The 16,825-nt window shown below is 41.9% G+C and overlaps 1 protein-coding gene across 4 annotated transcripts in view; it reads left to right on the forward strand.

Moving 5' to 3' along the window:
- SEMA3F (semaphorin 3F) overlaps positions 1 to 16,436 on the forward strand; it is a 141,696-nt gene extending 125,260 nt beyond the window's left edge. For all 4 annotated transcript variants that reach the window (XM_088133997.1, XM_088133996.1, XM_088133995.1 and 1 more), the window contains 7 exons: positions 134 to 356; positions 3,518 to 3,606; positions 4,908 to 4,949; positions 5,320 to 5,477; positions 9,799 to 9,866; positions 11,511 to 11,644; positions 12,545 to 16,436. In XM_088133997.1, coding sequence (XP_087990123.1) covers positions 134 to 356; positions 3,518 to 3,606; positions 4,908 to 4,949; positions 5,320 to 5,477; positions 9,799 to 9,866; positions 11,511 to 11,644; positions 12,545 to 12,979 — 1,149 coding nt within the window. In that variant the 3' untranslated portion in view covers positions 12,980 to 16,436. The remainder of the gene's footprint in view (positions 1 to 133; positions 357 to 3,517; positions 3,607 to 4,907; positions 4,950 to 5,319; positions 5,478 to 9,798; positions 9,867 to 11,510; positions 11,645 to 12,544) is intronic.
- The last annotated feature ends 389 nt before the right edge of the window (positions 16,437 to 16,825 follow it).

Genomic DNA, 16,825 nt, shown 5'->3' on the forward strand with positions numbered 1-16,825 from the left:
GGCTTCTGTAAGATGCTGCAACATCTCCCATCTGTAAGAAAGGGAGATGTTCCTTAAAAAATCATTTATATATTGACTGAACCACAGTCAATTATATTTTTGACTTTATTCTATTTTTGCCTTGGTTTTTCAGTGCCCAGGGGGGACATTTACACCCTCAATGAAATCAACCAAGGACTATCCTGATGAGGTGATCAACTTCATGCGCACTCATCCAATGATGTACAATGGTGTCTATCCCATACACCGCCAACCTCTTGTGGTGAGAACCAACGTCAAGTACAAGTTCACAACTATAGCTGTGGACCAGGTGGATGCAGCTGATGGACGCTATGAGGTGCTTTTCCTGGGCACAGGTACCCACTGATGTGCATTGAAGAGAATACACAGCACTTCCACCCACCAATCCTCAGCCTGGAAGATGAGCATTTGGGATTTATGCATAATCAGTTGGGATAGGCAGTCTAGGGGTATTCATCTAAACTTTTCTATAGCTTCTCTTCCCCAAGTTCTAGTAAGTTTCGGAAGTAATGTATCTGGCAATACAATCAGTTGGAAGGGAGTAACAGAGTTATCAAATCCCAGCTCCAACTTTTCCACTTGTACTATAATACTTTTCTGGGAACACAGGAGAGCATTTGGAATGTCTGCTTATTCAGGGTCTTGTTTGGAAAAATCAAAGGAATTCAGGCTAGAATCTACTGCTTCATAAGTCACACTTCAGAGTCCCTTTCTATATAGAACTGATTCCTCATTTCTTATGGTTTCCTGTGACACCTGCAAGGCTGCCCCAGATGTAAGAACTAGAATTCAGGTAATGTTCCCTCAGTTTGAGTGAATAAGAGTTTGACTCTAACAGAGTAAAAATATATGTGCTTCCTGGCACTATCAAACAAGGATCCCAGTGGATTCAGTCAAGAGATGGCCTTCTAGAAGCTCCAGCATAGAATTTATCTGAGCCAGCAAAGTTCCCACCAGATGTGTTGGACTTCAGTGCCCATAACCCTGACCCTGGATGGAAGGCTGAAATCTATCATACTTATTTGGAAGACACTCTATTTGGGAAGGCTGATGTAATATTATCTGCTTATGAAAACCAGGCAGTGTTGACTGACCATTTTCCTAGATTTCATTGGAGGCACTATTAACTCAAAGCATAAAATTTAGCACATGTCCAAGTCCCCTCCACTGAAGTGAATGGAACAGTATTGCTGATTACTTTGAGCATAAAAAACACACAGATCTAATGACATGATTTATCAAAATGCAGAATTAATGCAGAGGGGAGGCAAGGCTAGCAGATGGCTCCTTGTGCTGGCTTGAATCTGCTGTAGGTGAGTTACTTGCCTCCCACAAGTCAAAGGAGCCCAGCCAAATCTATACCCAGCCAACATGCCAAGCAGGCGGCCAGGAATGCTAGTAACCAAGGATGTTCCTCATTAGCTGGCAAATACTGTGTGTCTGCACAGCTGTTCTCTGGGCTGCCCAATTCACTGCACAACATCCAGCAGCTGTACACAGTCTGGCCACCACCTGTCAGAGCCTGCAGGGAGTTTCTGCTTTCTTTCTGGCCACAGGTGCAATGAATCTGAAAATCTTGGTTATTTCCTGTTGTGAAAAGAACCCAAAAAAGTTCTGGGATCGAGGAACTATCTGATGGAATTCATGGCTGTGGGTGGCATTCAGTACAGAAGGCATGTAGAAGAGGACTGGTTTGGTTGCTCAGACAGCAGGTGCTTGCCTTTAATACCATCTTCAGCCATCTGAATTCATAACAAAGCTGCAAGTTCAGCATTCAGAAGCCAGTCCTGTGAGTTTGTTATGGAAATGGCAGAAAGGAATAGCTGCCAGCCCCACCTCTATGTTTCAGAGCGTATCTAATATTTCCTCAGAAGCATTTACATCTGGTTTTTAAAATGAGTTACAAAAAAGTAATCACAACAAATATTTTTTAAAAAACACTTTTTTTTTTACAATTTAAATTTGAATATATCCAGTTGCAAGTCTTTGGATATAGTTATAAATGTTTTCACTCACTTTGAAATCTATACCCCCACATGCTACAAAATTCAAAATGGTGTTTGTGTTTTATAAGGTGAGGCCCAGTTCAGCCTTGAAGAAAGCACTCAGATCCCATATTTCAGCACAAACTAGATAGGAACTAGCAAAAGTCTTCTAGAAGAGCATTCAGAATTCAATATTCTTCTTCATTTTGTTTTTAAACCTTTCCCTCCAATTTGTCACTGCAAGGACAGCCAATTTATTTGTTTTCTTGCATTTATTTCTTGCAAGTAAAGCAAAGCCAGTAGGTAGTCTTCAACTTATGAATGTTTGTTTAGCAAACGTTTGAAGTTACGACAACACTGAAACAAGTGACCTATGACCAGTCCTTGTACTTATGACCATTGCAGCATCCCCATAGTCACATGATCAAAGTTTGGGTGCTTGGCAACCGGCATGCATTTACGACGGTTGCAGTGTCCTGGGCTCATGTGATCACCATTTGCAACCTTCCCAGCAGTCTTTTGACAAGCAAAATCAATGGGGAACCACGTGATTCATTTAACAACCATAGTGATTCACTTCACAACCACCACAAAAAATGTAAAATCAGGTGCAGTCACGTGATGCCTCGCTTAACAACCACACTGCTTATGCCAAATTTTCCGGTTCCTATTGTGGTTGTAAGTTGAGGTCTACCTGCATTTCCTTTTACGAGTGGAAACTCAAGGAAGTCCTAATGCCAGCAGTCTTCTTAGGGATAGATGAAGATCAGCCTCCCTTTCAGTTAACTGAAGAGGAAGCAGGGAACCCTCATCCTGCAAAGGTCATGATCACACATCCACTCTCAGCCCATGCTGCTAGCTGTGATTGTTATATTAGGGAGTCAAGCTGGTATAAAGAATGAAAAGGTTCTACAGAGTAATGAAATGAGGGTTCACTTTAAATACATTTTTAGTAACACTGTATTTTTAATGCATATTGACCTTGTGCTGTTTGACTAGCTATCTCATGAAATCAGTAGCCCTCATTGAAAAAAACACATTCCTTACACTCTTTTTTTTTTTTTTAAATAAGACACATCCATGTAGTTCCCTGAGATTCGTATAAACTGAAAAAGTATAAGCACAGAATGTTTCCTTGATGTTGAGTTCTTCAGTTTTTCTCTTGGGTTTAATTTATTTCTGATTGTTGTATTACATGCTTGTTAGGTTTCTTTCCTTCATCTCAGGATTGTGAACTATTCTGTAGTTCTGTAGACTCTTGCCAAGAGCAAGACTTTCTCTGTGGTGGCCAAATTATGACAAAACCTGTCAGTTCAACCAGTTCTTGTATGGAAAACTCTTCGAGCTGAATGAAACTTGACCAGCAGTCTCTTATGACAGCAAGCTAACCAGCCTTTCACAGATACTCTCCAAGTATGCAGATACTAGTCTTTAAACAACTATTAATGCTAGTTAAAACCGGAAACTACACAAAAGAGATCTAAATAAAATTTGTTTCGGTTATGTTCCAGATCGTGGCACTGTCCAGAAAGTTATAGTTTTGCCCAAAGATGATTTGGAAACAGAAGAACTGATGCTAGAAGAGGTGGAGGTGTTCAAGGTACAAGTGATACTTACTTCGCCCTAAGAATTCAATTACACCTGCTCTTCCATTAAGCACATGTGCTTGCGAGCAGGAATAATGTAGTGGCAGAATGTAAGCTATGAAGTTCATTGTTCACACTTCAGTTCATTGTTCACTTACTAAATGGCTCTGTCATTTGCTATATGGAGTCTGGATGGTGATCTCTGATTGGACCAGTATGATGGTTGGGCATCCATCCTGGCCCTCCTTGTCAAAATTATTGCAATGTGCTCTACGTGGGGCTTCCCTTGAGGACAACTTGGAAGCTGCAGTTGGTCCAGAATGCAGTGACTTAATAGTTATGGGTGCACCGTAACGGCATTACTCTGCAAACTGCAGTGGCTTCCAGTAGGCTTCTGGGTGAAATTGAAGCTGCTAGTTGTTACCTATAAAGCCCTTCATGGCCCAGGGTCAGGTTAGTTGTGTAGAAGAGAGAAGGTCCTGAGAAGGAGGTGGGAGAAGGGAAATGTTTGCTCAGTCCTGGGAAAGTAGAAAGTGTGAGATTCAGAACAGCCTTATCTTTTTTTTTTTAGATTTTTATCCTGCTTTTATTATTTTTTATAAATACCTCAGGGTGGAAAACATACCTAATACTCCTTCCTCTGCCTATTTTCCCCACAACAACCCTGTGAAGTGAGTTGGGCTGAGAGAGAGTGACTGGCCCAAAGTCACCCAGCCGGCTTTCATGCCTAAGACAGGACTAGAACTCACAGGCTCTTGCTTTCTAGCCTGCTGTCTTAACCACTAGACCAGACTAGAATCTTGACCATGTTGTCCTTAAAAAGGGGTAGTGAGGGTTTGGGACAGGCTTTCAAGTTGCTATTATTCTATCTTACTACAATAAAAAGCATTCCTAGAGTCCCTGCTGAGTGTGTTCCTTGACCTGGCCTACCACAAAGGGCTGACATTCTCCAATTATTTCTGCCCGTTGCACACGTTCCCAGAGGGCAATCATGTTCCAGATCTCTTCTTTTAAATAATGCCATCTGATGGGATCTCGGAGGTGTGCCTTCTTTGTCACTGCACCTACCCTGTAGAACAGTGATAAAAGTGGGGTAATATGTCATGTGTTGTTGTTCATCTGAGGTTGTATTTACCTACTTTTGAGAACTGCTAAGGACCAGATGGTTTTTATTATGTCCTGATACGTAAAACCATAGAACTCAAAGAGGGTGTACTTTCTTTTTCACACGACTGTAATACATTAATCAGTCTACTCTCCCTAAATTACTTCAGGGACCAGCCATGCACGGATTAACTGTTTGGTTTCTCTACAGGTTCCAGCCCCAATCAAGACTATGACCATCTCTTCCAAAAGGGTGAGTGTTGTCTTCCTGAAACAATTTCTAAATCAGCTTCAGAGATGGTTCATTGGAAGAAAGGTGTGCTTTTTCCCCTAATTAGTGGTCTTCTTGGCAATAGGTCAAGATACTTGGAGGTGTCCCCTCCCTCAATTCTAGCACCTTTCCATTTCCTTTGAGTGCCTGTACTGCCTTGGGTTTACTCCAAAAGTTCTTGACTATATTGGGGTGCAACTCTGGGTAAGCTGGGCAAAGCAGTGTTTCTCTCCACCTTTTCTCAAGGAAATCTATATCACCACCATCCCCAGTGAATAAATTCGCTAGTGAATTGTGGGAGCAGAAGAATCTGTAGCTCTGTCAATATCTGAATGTTACTATGCCCCAACAGCAACAGCTCTATGTATCCTCAGCCATCGGGCTAACACACCTGGCCCTTCACCGCTGTGATGTGTATGGAGAAGCTTGTGCTGACTGCTGCCTGGCTAGGGATCCCTACTGTGCCTGGGATGGCAAATCCTGTTCCCGCTATTCTGCTTCCTCCAAGAGGTACTGTGAGACTAGAAACCCTGCTATTGCTAAATGCAGCTCTGGGTTGGAAATCCTCAGCAAAGGGGCTTCAAAAATAACTGGGGAGACAAGAACAGCGTAGAAAAGGGATTATTTCTAAAAGATTTGGGAGTAAATTGGGTTTACAGGTGAATCCTGATGACAGTTTGGAAAATTAGTAATGTTGTCATAATATGAGATTCAGAGATGATCCCAGATAGAATTATAGCCTATGAGATAGCCTATGAACCATACATATATTCATACCATTCCCTTTCAGGTTAAACAAAGTTATGCAACATTCAGAAAAAAAATAAAAAGTGGTAAGCAAAAGAAATGAGAGTCAGGAGAGAAAGGGTGGGGGGAGAAGGAAATCTCACTAAATCTAGTTTACACAAACACTCCATTATATTTCTCCATACCTTTCTTTCTACTGCAGCCATCCACCACTTTATGCATTGCCTTTTGCTCTGTAAGCTTTTCACCTCTTTCTGAGGATTCTCATCGACTTTATCCAACCCCAGCTTTCTCAATCCTCCCCTTCCTCTCAGCTCCTTCACTCTTCCTTCCTATATTTGTTAAGTGAATTGATCCTCATGCAGTCTCTTTATAAGCAATGTACTTCTTTCATTCTGGTCACTGACTTGATTATTTAATCCCCATTTGCTCATCCCCCATCCATTCTTATTCCTATCTCTTCTTGTTTTACAGCACACGCTTCTTAAGTAATCCTATTTCTCTGACATACCCAACTCTCACTTCCATATAGCAAAATTCTAGATGTATTATGTATTTTATATATATTTATAGTTTTAATGTTTTTTGTAAGTCGCCCAGAGTCCCCTGTTGTGGGGGAGAAATCCAACCAACCAACCAACCAACAAACAAACAAATAAATAAAATGGGCAGCAGCATGTTCTTATAATACATGGCTCTTTTCACTTCTTTCAGCATACATTCATTCTTTGCAAGGCAGCGCATACTACCCCTTACCTTTCTATCAGTATCTGCATTTTCCCATCTTTAATAAATGTTCTATCGAAGTATGGAAATTCATCAACTTCCTCTCATTTTTTTGCCCTTTGCATATAACTTGCAATTGATTCCATTTTCCCTATCAAACAAAATAACTTGGACTTCAGTTTTTAGGGCCATACTCTAAACTGCATCATGCAGTCTATCTATTCCTGCAAATCATTTAGGTTGTCAGCCAAGTACAGGCAAAATCATTTCTCTGACCAATGTCACTGCAACCATTCTGAATGTATTTGCCCTTTAATATATTAAACAACCAAGGGGACTTCACACATATTTTTCTCTTATTCCCTGTTCAGTGTTGAACGATTTACCAAGTATTCCATTTACTCTCATGCATGCCTCACTTTCATCATATACTGCTCTTATTCCATTCAGCATCCAACCTTCAACTCCATGTTTTTGTGAAGCATTCCATAATTCAACCCTGTTATCATATACATCTTTTTTTAAAAAAAAAAAAAAAAGGAAAAAACTTTCTTTTTCACATGTATACATTTCTCAGTGAACAGTTGATCTGCTTAGACACTGCACTTCTCAAATTATGCTCAATGTCCCTCTTCATGTCCTTCCAATCTTAGGCTTTATGGGGGCAGCGGAAAGGGGCAAATGACAAAACCTGCATCATGATTTACATCCTTGCATCCACTACAAGGCTGGGGTTTGTGCTGTGACATCACAATACACATTGTGTTTTTGTTTTTGTTTTTGTCATTGTGGAAGCTATACTTCCAATCACAACTATGCCAGATACTTCCCAGGCATACTTAAAGAAACTAAGTCCCTGTAGACTTTACACTCACTTTATTTCCCTTCCTTTGTCTAGGGGGATAGCAAAAACATTCTCCCAACTGTCAGGTGCAGGTACAAACAGCAGATATTGTTCCATAAGTTGGACAGCCACTTTGTAAGCAAACAAAATCCATATCTCTCCTTTTAAACCACCAACACTGCAGCCTCACCACTTTTCAAAACTCTTACAGCATTTATGCCTTCATTTGTTTTAAACGTACCATTAACTTCTCTTAGACATACCACTGTAATTCCTATACAGATCTCTAAAATACACCTTCCAGTGTTCCCTCACTTCAATTTGATCCCAAATAATTTCAGGGCTTCTTCATTCAGCTCTCCTGCTCCACTGAAGAGAGCTTCTTGTTTAGCCCTCTTCATCCACTTCAACTGTGTATTTCCATCAAAATCAATTCTGCATTTTCTCTATCTCTTTTAATTGTTTCTTGCTCTCGTTGACTACAACTTTGCAGCTTTTTCTCTCCATACATAGTAAGTATACAATACCTCTCTCTCATCATTGTTTGCAGCAATTATTCTCTTATTTGCATTTATTTTAACAACCTTTTTTATTTTCTCATTCCATAAAGCATCTTTTTATATATTTCCCATTAACAGAACTTCACATCAATGGCACTTTGTAACTTAATTCTTATTTATTTATTTGTATGTATGTATGTATGTATGTATGTATCAAATTTGTATGGCCACCCATCTCACAAGAAGTGACTCTGGGTGGCATATAGCAAAAAAGTATAAAAAATAATAAACGTGTCAAACACAGTCATATTTAAAAAGTTTAAACATGCACACACACACACACTCACACTCACACACACGATTCAGTCAGCAACAGAGCCACCTCAAGATCTCACCAGTCCCCTGAGATTCCCAGACCTGATGACAAAGCAGGTCTTGAGGACTTCCAGAAAATAAGGAGGGATGGAGCTGACCCTCACTTCAGGGGGGAGAATGTTTTTGAGGACGACATTTATTCTTTTTGGAAAAACTTCTGGATCCTCTTTCCTTACATCCACTTTCCATTCATTCAGTTGGGAGCTCATCTACATTATAGTAGTTTTTCATGTCCTTTTCCTAAGAACTACTGTTGACACTACTAAAGAATGGTCTGTTTCATGTGCAGAACATCTCACCACTCTCACCATCCCTTCATTAATTCTCTCAGTCTTTCATCATAAACAGTCAAATCAATCATACTTTTAGATTTATATTGATTCCTTTATTATGTGTATATACAGTAAAAATAGATTTATGCTTAAACTACGTATCTGAAACTAGCAGGTCTTTTTCTAAGCAGATATTCATCATCATCACAATTTGCAATCATTCTTGGATCTCTGAAGGCTCAGTCATGTTTTTGTGCTCTCTTGTCTCATTTCCACCCATCCATTTGTGTCATTTAACAGTATAAAATCCATTCAGAATGTTTGCCCTAAACTCTGATTTTTTTCATTATCTCCATTCACTGGAGCATAACATACAACTGTCACTAACCTGTGCATTCCTACTTTCTTTTGCACCTACAATAATCTAGATGACGCCAGTTCATATTTTCTGATATACATTTTAGTCGTTTCAATCATGATTAAACATACTGCACTTTCCTGCATGAATTCAACTCCACTCCACAAGATCAGACCACCTTCACTCAGATCTGTTACATCTTTCCCCTGTTTTTTTGGGTTTCACAGAGACACGGCATACCTTCCTTTCCTTAATTTTCATTCATGAATTCAAACACTTTACCATTTATTCCTCTTACACTCCTAACTACATTCTTGTATGCCATGGTTGTCACTAGATGGCTCATAGATAGGTAACTAAACTGCCCAATATGACTTTGGTCAATTGAGGTTTTCCCATGCTGCTTTTTAGTAGCACAGGGAGAGAGGAGACTAGGTTGTCAGCCTGCTCCCACCAGTGTCACATGTGAATTCCATGCTAGCTGTGAAGACACAGTACCAGCCAGTTCTGGGGCCCACTGGCCAACACACCACAAGCACAATCTGCATCCCAAGCATACTTGTGCTGTTCTACCCAAGCTAGAATCGGTGAACTAGTAATGTCCTTGCAAGCCAGCATACTGTTGCCTTCATCCCACCAATGAGGAGATACATACAGTGTACTGACAGACACTCAGGTCACTCATTGCCTGTGGATCCTGCAGAAGCAACTCACTCTAATTGCCTAGAGCCACTTCAGTATAAAAGGTTATGTTGAAATCATCTAGGGATATGCAACTGTGTTGCATACAGAACATAAATGTTGCAGGGCAGGGACTGGGATCTTGGAAGAGATGAGAGATTTCCATTATTGGCTAAGAATTACTGAAGGGCTCCCTGCATGGGTTCTGGCCAGAGAATAGAACAACGAAGTGGATTACAAGGGCGATCTATCATGTTGCTGTTTCTACTGTTGGTGGGAGGGTCCGAGATTTCGGTTGCTTATCTGGTTGCTTCTTCCCTCACTGCAGACGTAGCAGACGTCAAGATGTCCGGCACGGCAACCCCATCCGTCAGTGCAGGGGTTACAATTCCAATGGTGGGTGCCATATTCTTAGTCTCTAGGAAATAGAGGGCAGCATTCCCCGTACTGGAAGCCCTGGGGAACAGTCGCTCTGCTTCTTCTGCCCCGGTGCCTGTAAAGTGGATCATAGCTGCCTTTCACGTACTATTTTGATCCATACAGTAGATAGATCAATGGCTAGCTTACCAGAAGAGATCAGTGGAGGGTGGACTGTCTTGAGGTATGGCTATAACTATGTATCTGCCTTCCTCATTTCTGTACAATAAGCCACGTGAAAGGTTTATTCCCGATCACCTGTTTTTGTTTTGGAGGATAAAAGTAACAACAACCTAGTTTCTAGACATCACAGTTGTGCAGATTCATTTGTGGGACAAGACGAAGAAGGCAGCCTTCAAAGGATTCCCTGATCAGTGTTTTTATTACCTGCCTCATTCTTGTGTCCATTTGTCTGATTGTTGTTTACCTGCAACCACATTAAGATCTGCCAGTTAATATCTATATAAAGCTAAATGACTTTGTAAAGTATTAAGTTACAACAAATGTTTTCCAAATAGGTACACATTTATATGTGTGCTTAATTTATTTTGAACACATACTAAGAGTTTCCTTCATGTGTAATTTGGACTGTCTTGGCCCAGAAGATAGGCAGACAGGGATAAAGCAGGCAGAGACTTTTTCATGTTGGATGGATGAATGGATGTGATCAGAAAAAGGAACATGACTGAAGAATAAGAATGTATTCAGACCAACATTTTTGTACTTTCTTGTTTCACTATAGCTGGCTTTGTAACGAATGCAACTGGTAAATTAGCTATATTTGTCTTCTAAATATCTGCAGTATTTTATTTGGCATCTCTGAGGATAAATTTCATTAACCTCAACAGGATAGGCTCATAGAGGACAGCGCTGTATATTGGCTAATTTTAGAGAAGCCAAGTTCTAGAAGAAAAGATGCAATTGTATGTATAAAAAAAACAAATTAGTATTCAATAGAAGAGAATATATGTAGCCTAGGGTTGAACTGTGGAGTCCTTGTTGTTTGAGCTTGGTTGTTTGCCTGCAGATGTTTCATTACCCAGCCAGGTAACATCATCAGCACTCGCACTGTTGATATTACCTTTTTGGGTAATGAAACATCTGCAGGCAAACAACCAAGCTCAGAGAGCATCAAGGACTCCACAAAGTGGTATATCAAGTAGAGGACAACAGCCATAATGAAGGACAGTTGCTGTCCAGCTGCAGGAAAGTTTTGTGCCTTTCATGAGGTACCAGCTTTTCAGCAGGAGAAGGATTCAGGGTCGCAAATCGTGTTCAATAAATGGCATGGGTTCTGGTGTCCTGTGCACATGTACAAATGCAGACATATATATATACATACATACATATATATATATATATATATATATATATATATATATATACACAGAACCATGGTGTGATTTTCTAAAGCAGATCACACAAAGCCCAGGCAGTGGTCATATTCCCTGAAAGATCTGAGCTGAGTGGGAAGTTAGGCTCATCTGAAAAGGGCGTCTGTTAACAAACTTGGTCACTTCTTTTGGGTAGATAGCCTTTGATTAGCTTAAATTACACTACAGAGATGCCATGTCTCCCTTTATAAATCATCATCTGGTTATCTCTCCTTTCTCCCACTTCCAGCCAGCAAGAACTCAGTAGAAGCTGTTCAATACGGGGTGGAAGGAAGCACAGCCTTTCTCGAGTGCCAACCTCGCTCCCCGCAAGCTACCATCAAATGGCTCCTCCAGAGAGACAACAGTGACCGAAGGAAAGAGGTGGGCAGGCAGGCAAGGGAGGAAGGGTGGCCTTTGGGAAAGTAGGCAGGAAAAGCGGGTGGAGAAGTCTGCATCCCAGTTAGGGGCTGAGAGGGGAGGGAGGATTAGCCCTCCTCTCACTTTTATGTTAAGAGATGGGGCTCTTTCATTCTCCCCCTTGAGCCTGCGTTCAACCAGTTGAACACAGTGCCACTATAGTATTTTTCACCCACATCCTGGATACTAAAAAGAGCTGTGCTAAAGGCACACACAATTCTCACACTAGCTAACTGGCAGCCATCCAGGAAGCTCCTATATTTCAGAAGCGAAGAGCAGAGCTGCCTTTGAGCTTTTCCAGCCAAGACAGCCTCTCCCAACCTGGTACTTTCCATATGAGTTGGGCTGCAGCTTCCTTCATCTCAGACTGCACAGCCATTGGGCATGGCTGGTTGGAAATGAGGGAGTTGTAGTCAACATGGAGAGTGGCAGGTTGGGGAATGCTGGACTATGCTCAGAAAATCTCAACCCATTTGAGCTAAAGCTGGATAGAGAGTCCCATGATACACTCTGGGCTTTCTATCTCCCCTCCCAACACACCTGATGGGTAACAGTTTTCTCAAGCCCTTCCTATACTCTCATTTGCTCCTGAGCAAAAGAATGGGAAACTGGGCCCTTGACCATGATTGGCTATTGGCTTATTAGGACTGTGGTAAAAAATTTTTAAAATCCTACAACTGATGCAAGAGGAAACAGTAATGCGCACTGTGAAGCAAGACGGCTACAAGCCAGAAAGCACTCCAGGAAGACAACCATGGTCGACAGTCTGTGGCTAGTCTCTTCCCAAACCTGTGTTCTAATATCTCCAAGCCTGGCCGATCCACCTCTGCTAACCATGTTTCTCTGGTGCTTCTCTTTCCATAGCTCCGCACTGAAGGACGGGTGCTGAGGACAGAGCAAGGGTTGTTGCTGCGGTCCCTGCAGCTCTCAGATGGGGGCCTGTATTCCTGCACAGCCACAGAGAACAACTTCAAGCACACCGTGGCCAAAGTGCAGCTGCATGTACTGAGCAGTGAAACTGTCCATGCTGTGCTCTTCCAGTCAGAAGCCCCCGTCCCCTCTGCAGCAGCCATGAGAGCCGGCCTGCCTGGCACGTTCAGCTCTCAGTATCATGACCTTGTCCAGCTGCTCACGCAGCCCGAGATGGGACTCATCAATCAGTATTGCCAGGGATACTGGCGGCATGTGGCCTCCAATCACAAGGAGACTTTGGCTGGTCTCAAAGCCAAGGAGCTGCATGACCAGAAGAAGCCACGAAACCGTCGGAATCACCAACCAGAGATGGATCAGCACACATGAAAGTGACAGCTGAAAGGGACTATGTGATGACAGTTCTATATTTTCCCCATTTTCTCATATATATATATATATATATATATATATATATATATATATATATGAAATCTCACACCACCACACTCTGTTCCCTATCAAGACAGTATTTATTTGTAGGTTGTACATAATCCATGGGTCTCGCCTGGGTGTGAGACGGCAAAGAGCTTGGAGGCGCCCCCATGGCAACTGGCTGTTCCTTCCCACTTTTATCTGTGGTACTGTAAAAGAACTGACATCTTGGAGGGGAGGGAACAAAAGCAACTCTTCCCTCTGCCTCTCAACTCAAGAGTGCAGAGCTGACCCCAACCAGGGAAGGAGAGTTGCAAGGATGTCCAACGGCAAAGTTACTGTTTCCTTAGCTCCCTTTCTCCATTATAGTCTTAGCACAGTGGGGCACAATGCTCTCTGGATCCAGAGTGGTGGGGCAGAGGCCTTTAAGGCTGGCCCATCCTCAGCAAATTTGAGATGTTGCTGTTGCTATCACTGAAATCATTCCTTTTCCATTTTTTTAAGGCAGCTGTCAGGCACCAAGCATTCCCCCCGTTCTACTCCCCTTGCCAGTACACACCCAGAGGTGTATATAAGCCCCTGCCACACCTACAAAGCACTTTCTTGCCCTTCTAGACATCTCTCTGCCTCAAAGCACATATTGATGGGAGACTCTCCAGGGAAACTTGCTATGGAGACTGCAGCTCTTAGGGGGCCTATGCTATTTGAGGAAGAAGGAAGTGCTCCATCAAGGATATCTATGCATGGCCCCGCGCAGTGCTCTTCCTGCTACTGAAAACAAGCCAATTCCACTAGGAGTTCAAAAATGACTTTCTGATTTGACAGTGCTTCAGCTGGTGTGCCTTCCCAGGATGAATGGGATTTGGCCTCTGAGGGCAGAGGCAGCTGATTTGGTTGAGTAGTTGACCATTGATGGACGCAAGGGCCACATCCAAATGAGTTATGCCAGGGAGATGTAATGTACATATGAACCAAAGCGACTCTCCTGTAGTGCATGCATCAGGCATTTCCAAGACCAAAGACAGCGTGGCAGTGGAAGTAGCAGAGAGGATAAAGCATCGGTGCATGGCCATCCGGATATCTGGCTTCTGCTCTGCTTACCCATGGAGGAATTGGTGCCTTGGTTTCCCAACTTAGTCATATACAGTAATGTATTCGTATCAGTTTTCCCATAGGGAGTCCAAAGCCTCAGTATGATACCACCATCCCATCCAGTAAAGCAATATAAACCAAGGAGAAGTGGAACAGGTGTTCTAGTAGTCACAGAAGAATTCTATAGCATCACTGTTACTGAGCTGGCCGCATGGCCAATGTAAGAAAAAGGCAGGCTGGTGGAAGCATGAAAGGAAAAAGGAGATTCAGGGAGATCTGTTTGTCTTTCTCTTAATTATAATATGAGTTTATGAAAAACAGGCTAAGGATTAATAAGCAACCATTGCATGGAATCATTGCCTGCCCACTACCTTACTGTTCTCTCTTGTCTTCAGCAATGAAGCCAACTTTTCTTGATTCTCAATCTTCTTTTAAATTATAGTAATTAAGGAAAGAGTGCCAGGGAACGTGAGCGGATTGCCTGTTTCTCACCATCAAATAAACATGTTCAAAGAGGGAGGAGGGTTCCTGGGTGAAAAGGTGAATGTGCCAAGTTTAGGTTACATTTTAATAACTCTCTTGAATGTCTTCCCACTTTCCTCATTTTCCCCCTTGCTATAGTGTTTATTGAATGTCTGGATGTACTTGTCCCCTTGGAAAACAATTTGGTTCTCTCGGCTCTTGGACTCCTAGCTTCATTGGTGCAGGCGTGATTTTTATCTTCTATAACTCCATGGGGGAATGAAAGTAAAAGTAATCTACATGGCATCTACCTGCTGAGTTACAGCGTTCTGCATATCCTGAATTTCCAGTTGCAATGGTCTGTGCACTGATGCAAGGCAAACAAATGCTTTCTTATGGCTATGGATCTCATTAATATGGGGCTATTTACACAAAGCCGTGGGGACTACCATTACTGAGCATAGCCCATATAGAAAAATACCTTGCACAGAGCTATCACATTACCCTAAATGTGTAGCTGAAGTAAATTAGGATGATGGAAACTATGTTGTTTCTGCTTCTGTCTGCACAGCAGAGCTGAAGACTGCAGAAATCTGCAGTATATGTGATCTTTTTTTCCTCTGAGGCTGTATGCCACCTGCTGTTAACAAAAAGAGCTCATCTTTCATGTTTGGAAACACAGGACCTTCTTCATTCACCCTCCCTCTTAAAAGCAGGCCCCCTTCCTCTGCCAGTCTGAGTGATGTGAGTATACTTTCTCTTGTAAATAGCTGTAAATCAAAAATGTAACAAAAACCTGAGATATGGGGCATCTGAGCAGTAGCTCCTCATGATGAAGTCAGGCGCAAAGCCACATTGCGCTTGTAATGTGAGATTCCTGTGGATAGAGCAAGCTAATAAACACTGGCTTTGTTTTTGGAGACTCAAGACTCCTTCATCTTCAGTCCCACTCTTCGGCTGAGTTCTCTTTTGTCTCACTGGCCCAGATTTGGATTGCCAACTTTTCTACGGACTGCTCCCTCCAGAACAGCTTTTTAAATGAGATGGATATATGCTTGTTCCTGAAAGTTTATGACTCTTCTACTGCTAAAGAATATATAACAGTGTTGGTTTTCACCCATCTACCTCCACACTTGCCCACTCACGTGCTTTAATCTTTCTACCCCTTGCTATTGAATTTGCAAGTTCGCCAGCTGATTTTTTGTGACTCAAAGCCCAAACACATTACACTTTCTAATCAAGTACCATTAAGGGGTTGAACTGGCTATACCAACCTCCCCTTACAGTTGTATCAGATTACAACTATCATACCCTACACTGTCTGGAGACAAGGGAAGTTTACTTCTCTTCTGCAAGCAAGAAGTCCCCATCTAGACAGCATATCAGGAGGCTAGCGTAGCTTTCGCTGCAATATCATCCAAGGAGGCACTTTGTGTTAGTGTAGGGAAGCACTTAAAGATATGAGCCCACAGTTGCAGTTTGAAGTGGTTATACCTGAGCCAGAAAAGGCTGCATAGATCGGGGTTCTGTAGCACAATGGCTTTCTCTAATATATTTTTAAAGCAACCCAAATTGGGGGCCATTGTCCATCATGAAAAAGTGAATGTTGTCATTGAATTACATACCATAGTTTGCAAGTTTTGTTTTGTTTTGTTTTTTGGTCTGTCTACCTGCATTTCTTGGCTTCCCTGGATGACCTGGGGTTTTATGAGAGAGTGAAAACCTATCTGTTTTGATACGTGTAATTTTACAAACCTGTATCCTGCTCCTCTTTACTAGCCCAATTTCTAAACTCAAAAGCACCAAAGATCACACCATTCCCAACAGTAGCATTGCTTTCACCACCTGATCATGTGGGCCTTTTGTCCTTTTTCAGCTTGATAATGTCCTTTTTTTTTCCATTTCTTTTTTGAGAAGTAGCAAACAGAACTGTGCACACTATGCCAAGCACGATCACACCTCAAGTAACACGTCCAAGCAGTTCCACCCCATCTATAAATATGGCCACAAAAGTCATGACTGGCAATTTCTGTGCTCACTTACAAGGTTTATACCATTCCTTATTTTAAAATCCCCAGGTTGAAGTCTTCAACAGAACCTGAAATAACATAATTAAGCCCATCAAATTGTGGATTTCAAATTTTGATTTGAAAACCATGAACTGGTTCAGGTTTCATTAACCTGAGAGGGATACTAAGAAGCTAAAGTTGCCATTGTGTAGTAAACCTCGCAGTCCAGAGACTCAAT

Source organism: Python bivittatus, unplaced genomic scaffold (assembly GCF_059951505.1).
Source record: "Python bivittatus isolate LINGU-HERP-01145 unplaced genomic scaffold, Pbiv_v1 ctg000080_np1212, whole genome shotgun sequence".
Taxonomy (NCBI): domain Eukaryota; kingdom Metazoa; phylum Chordata; class Lepidosauria; order Squamata; family Pythonidae; genus Python; species Python bivittatus.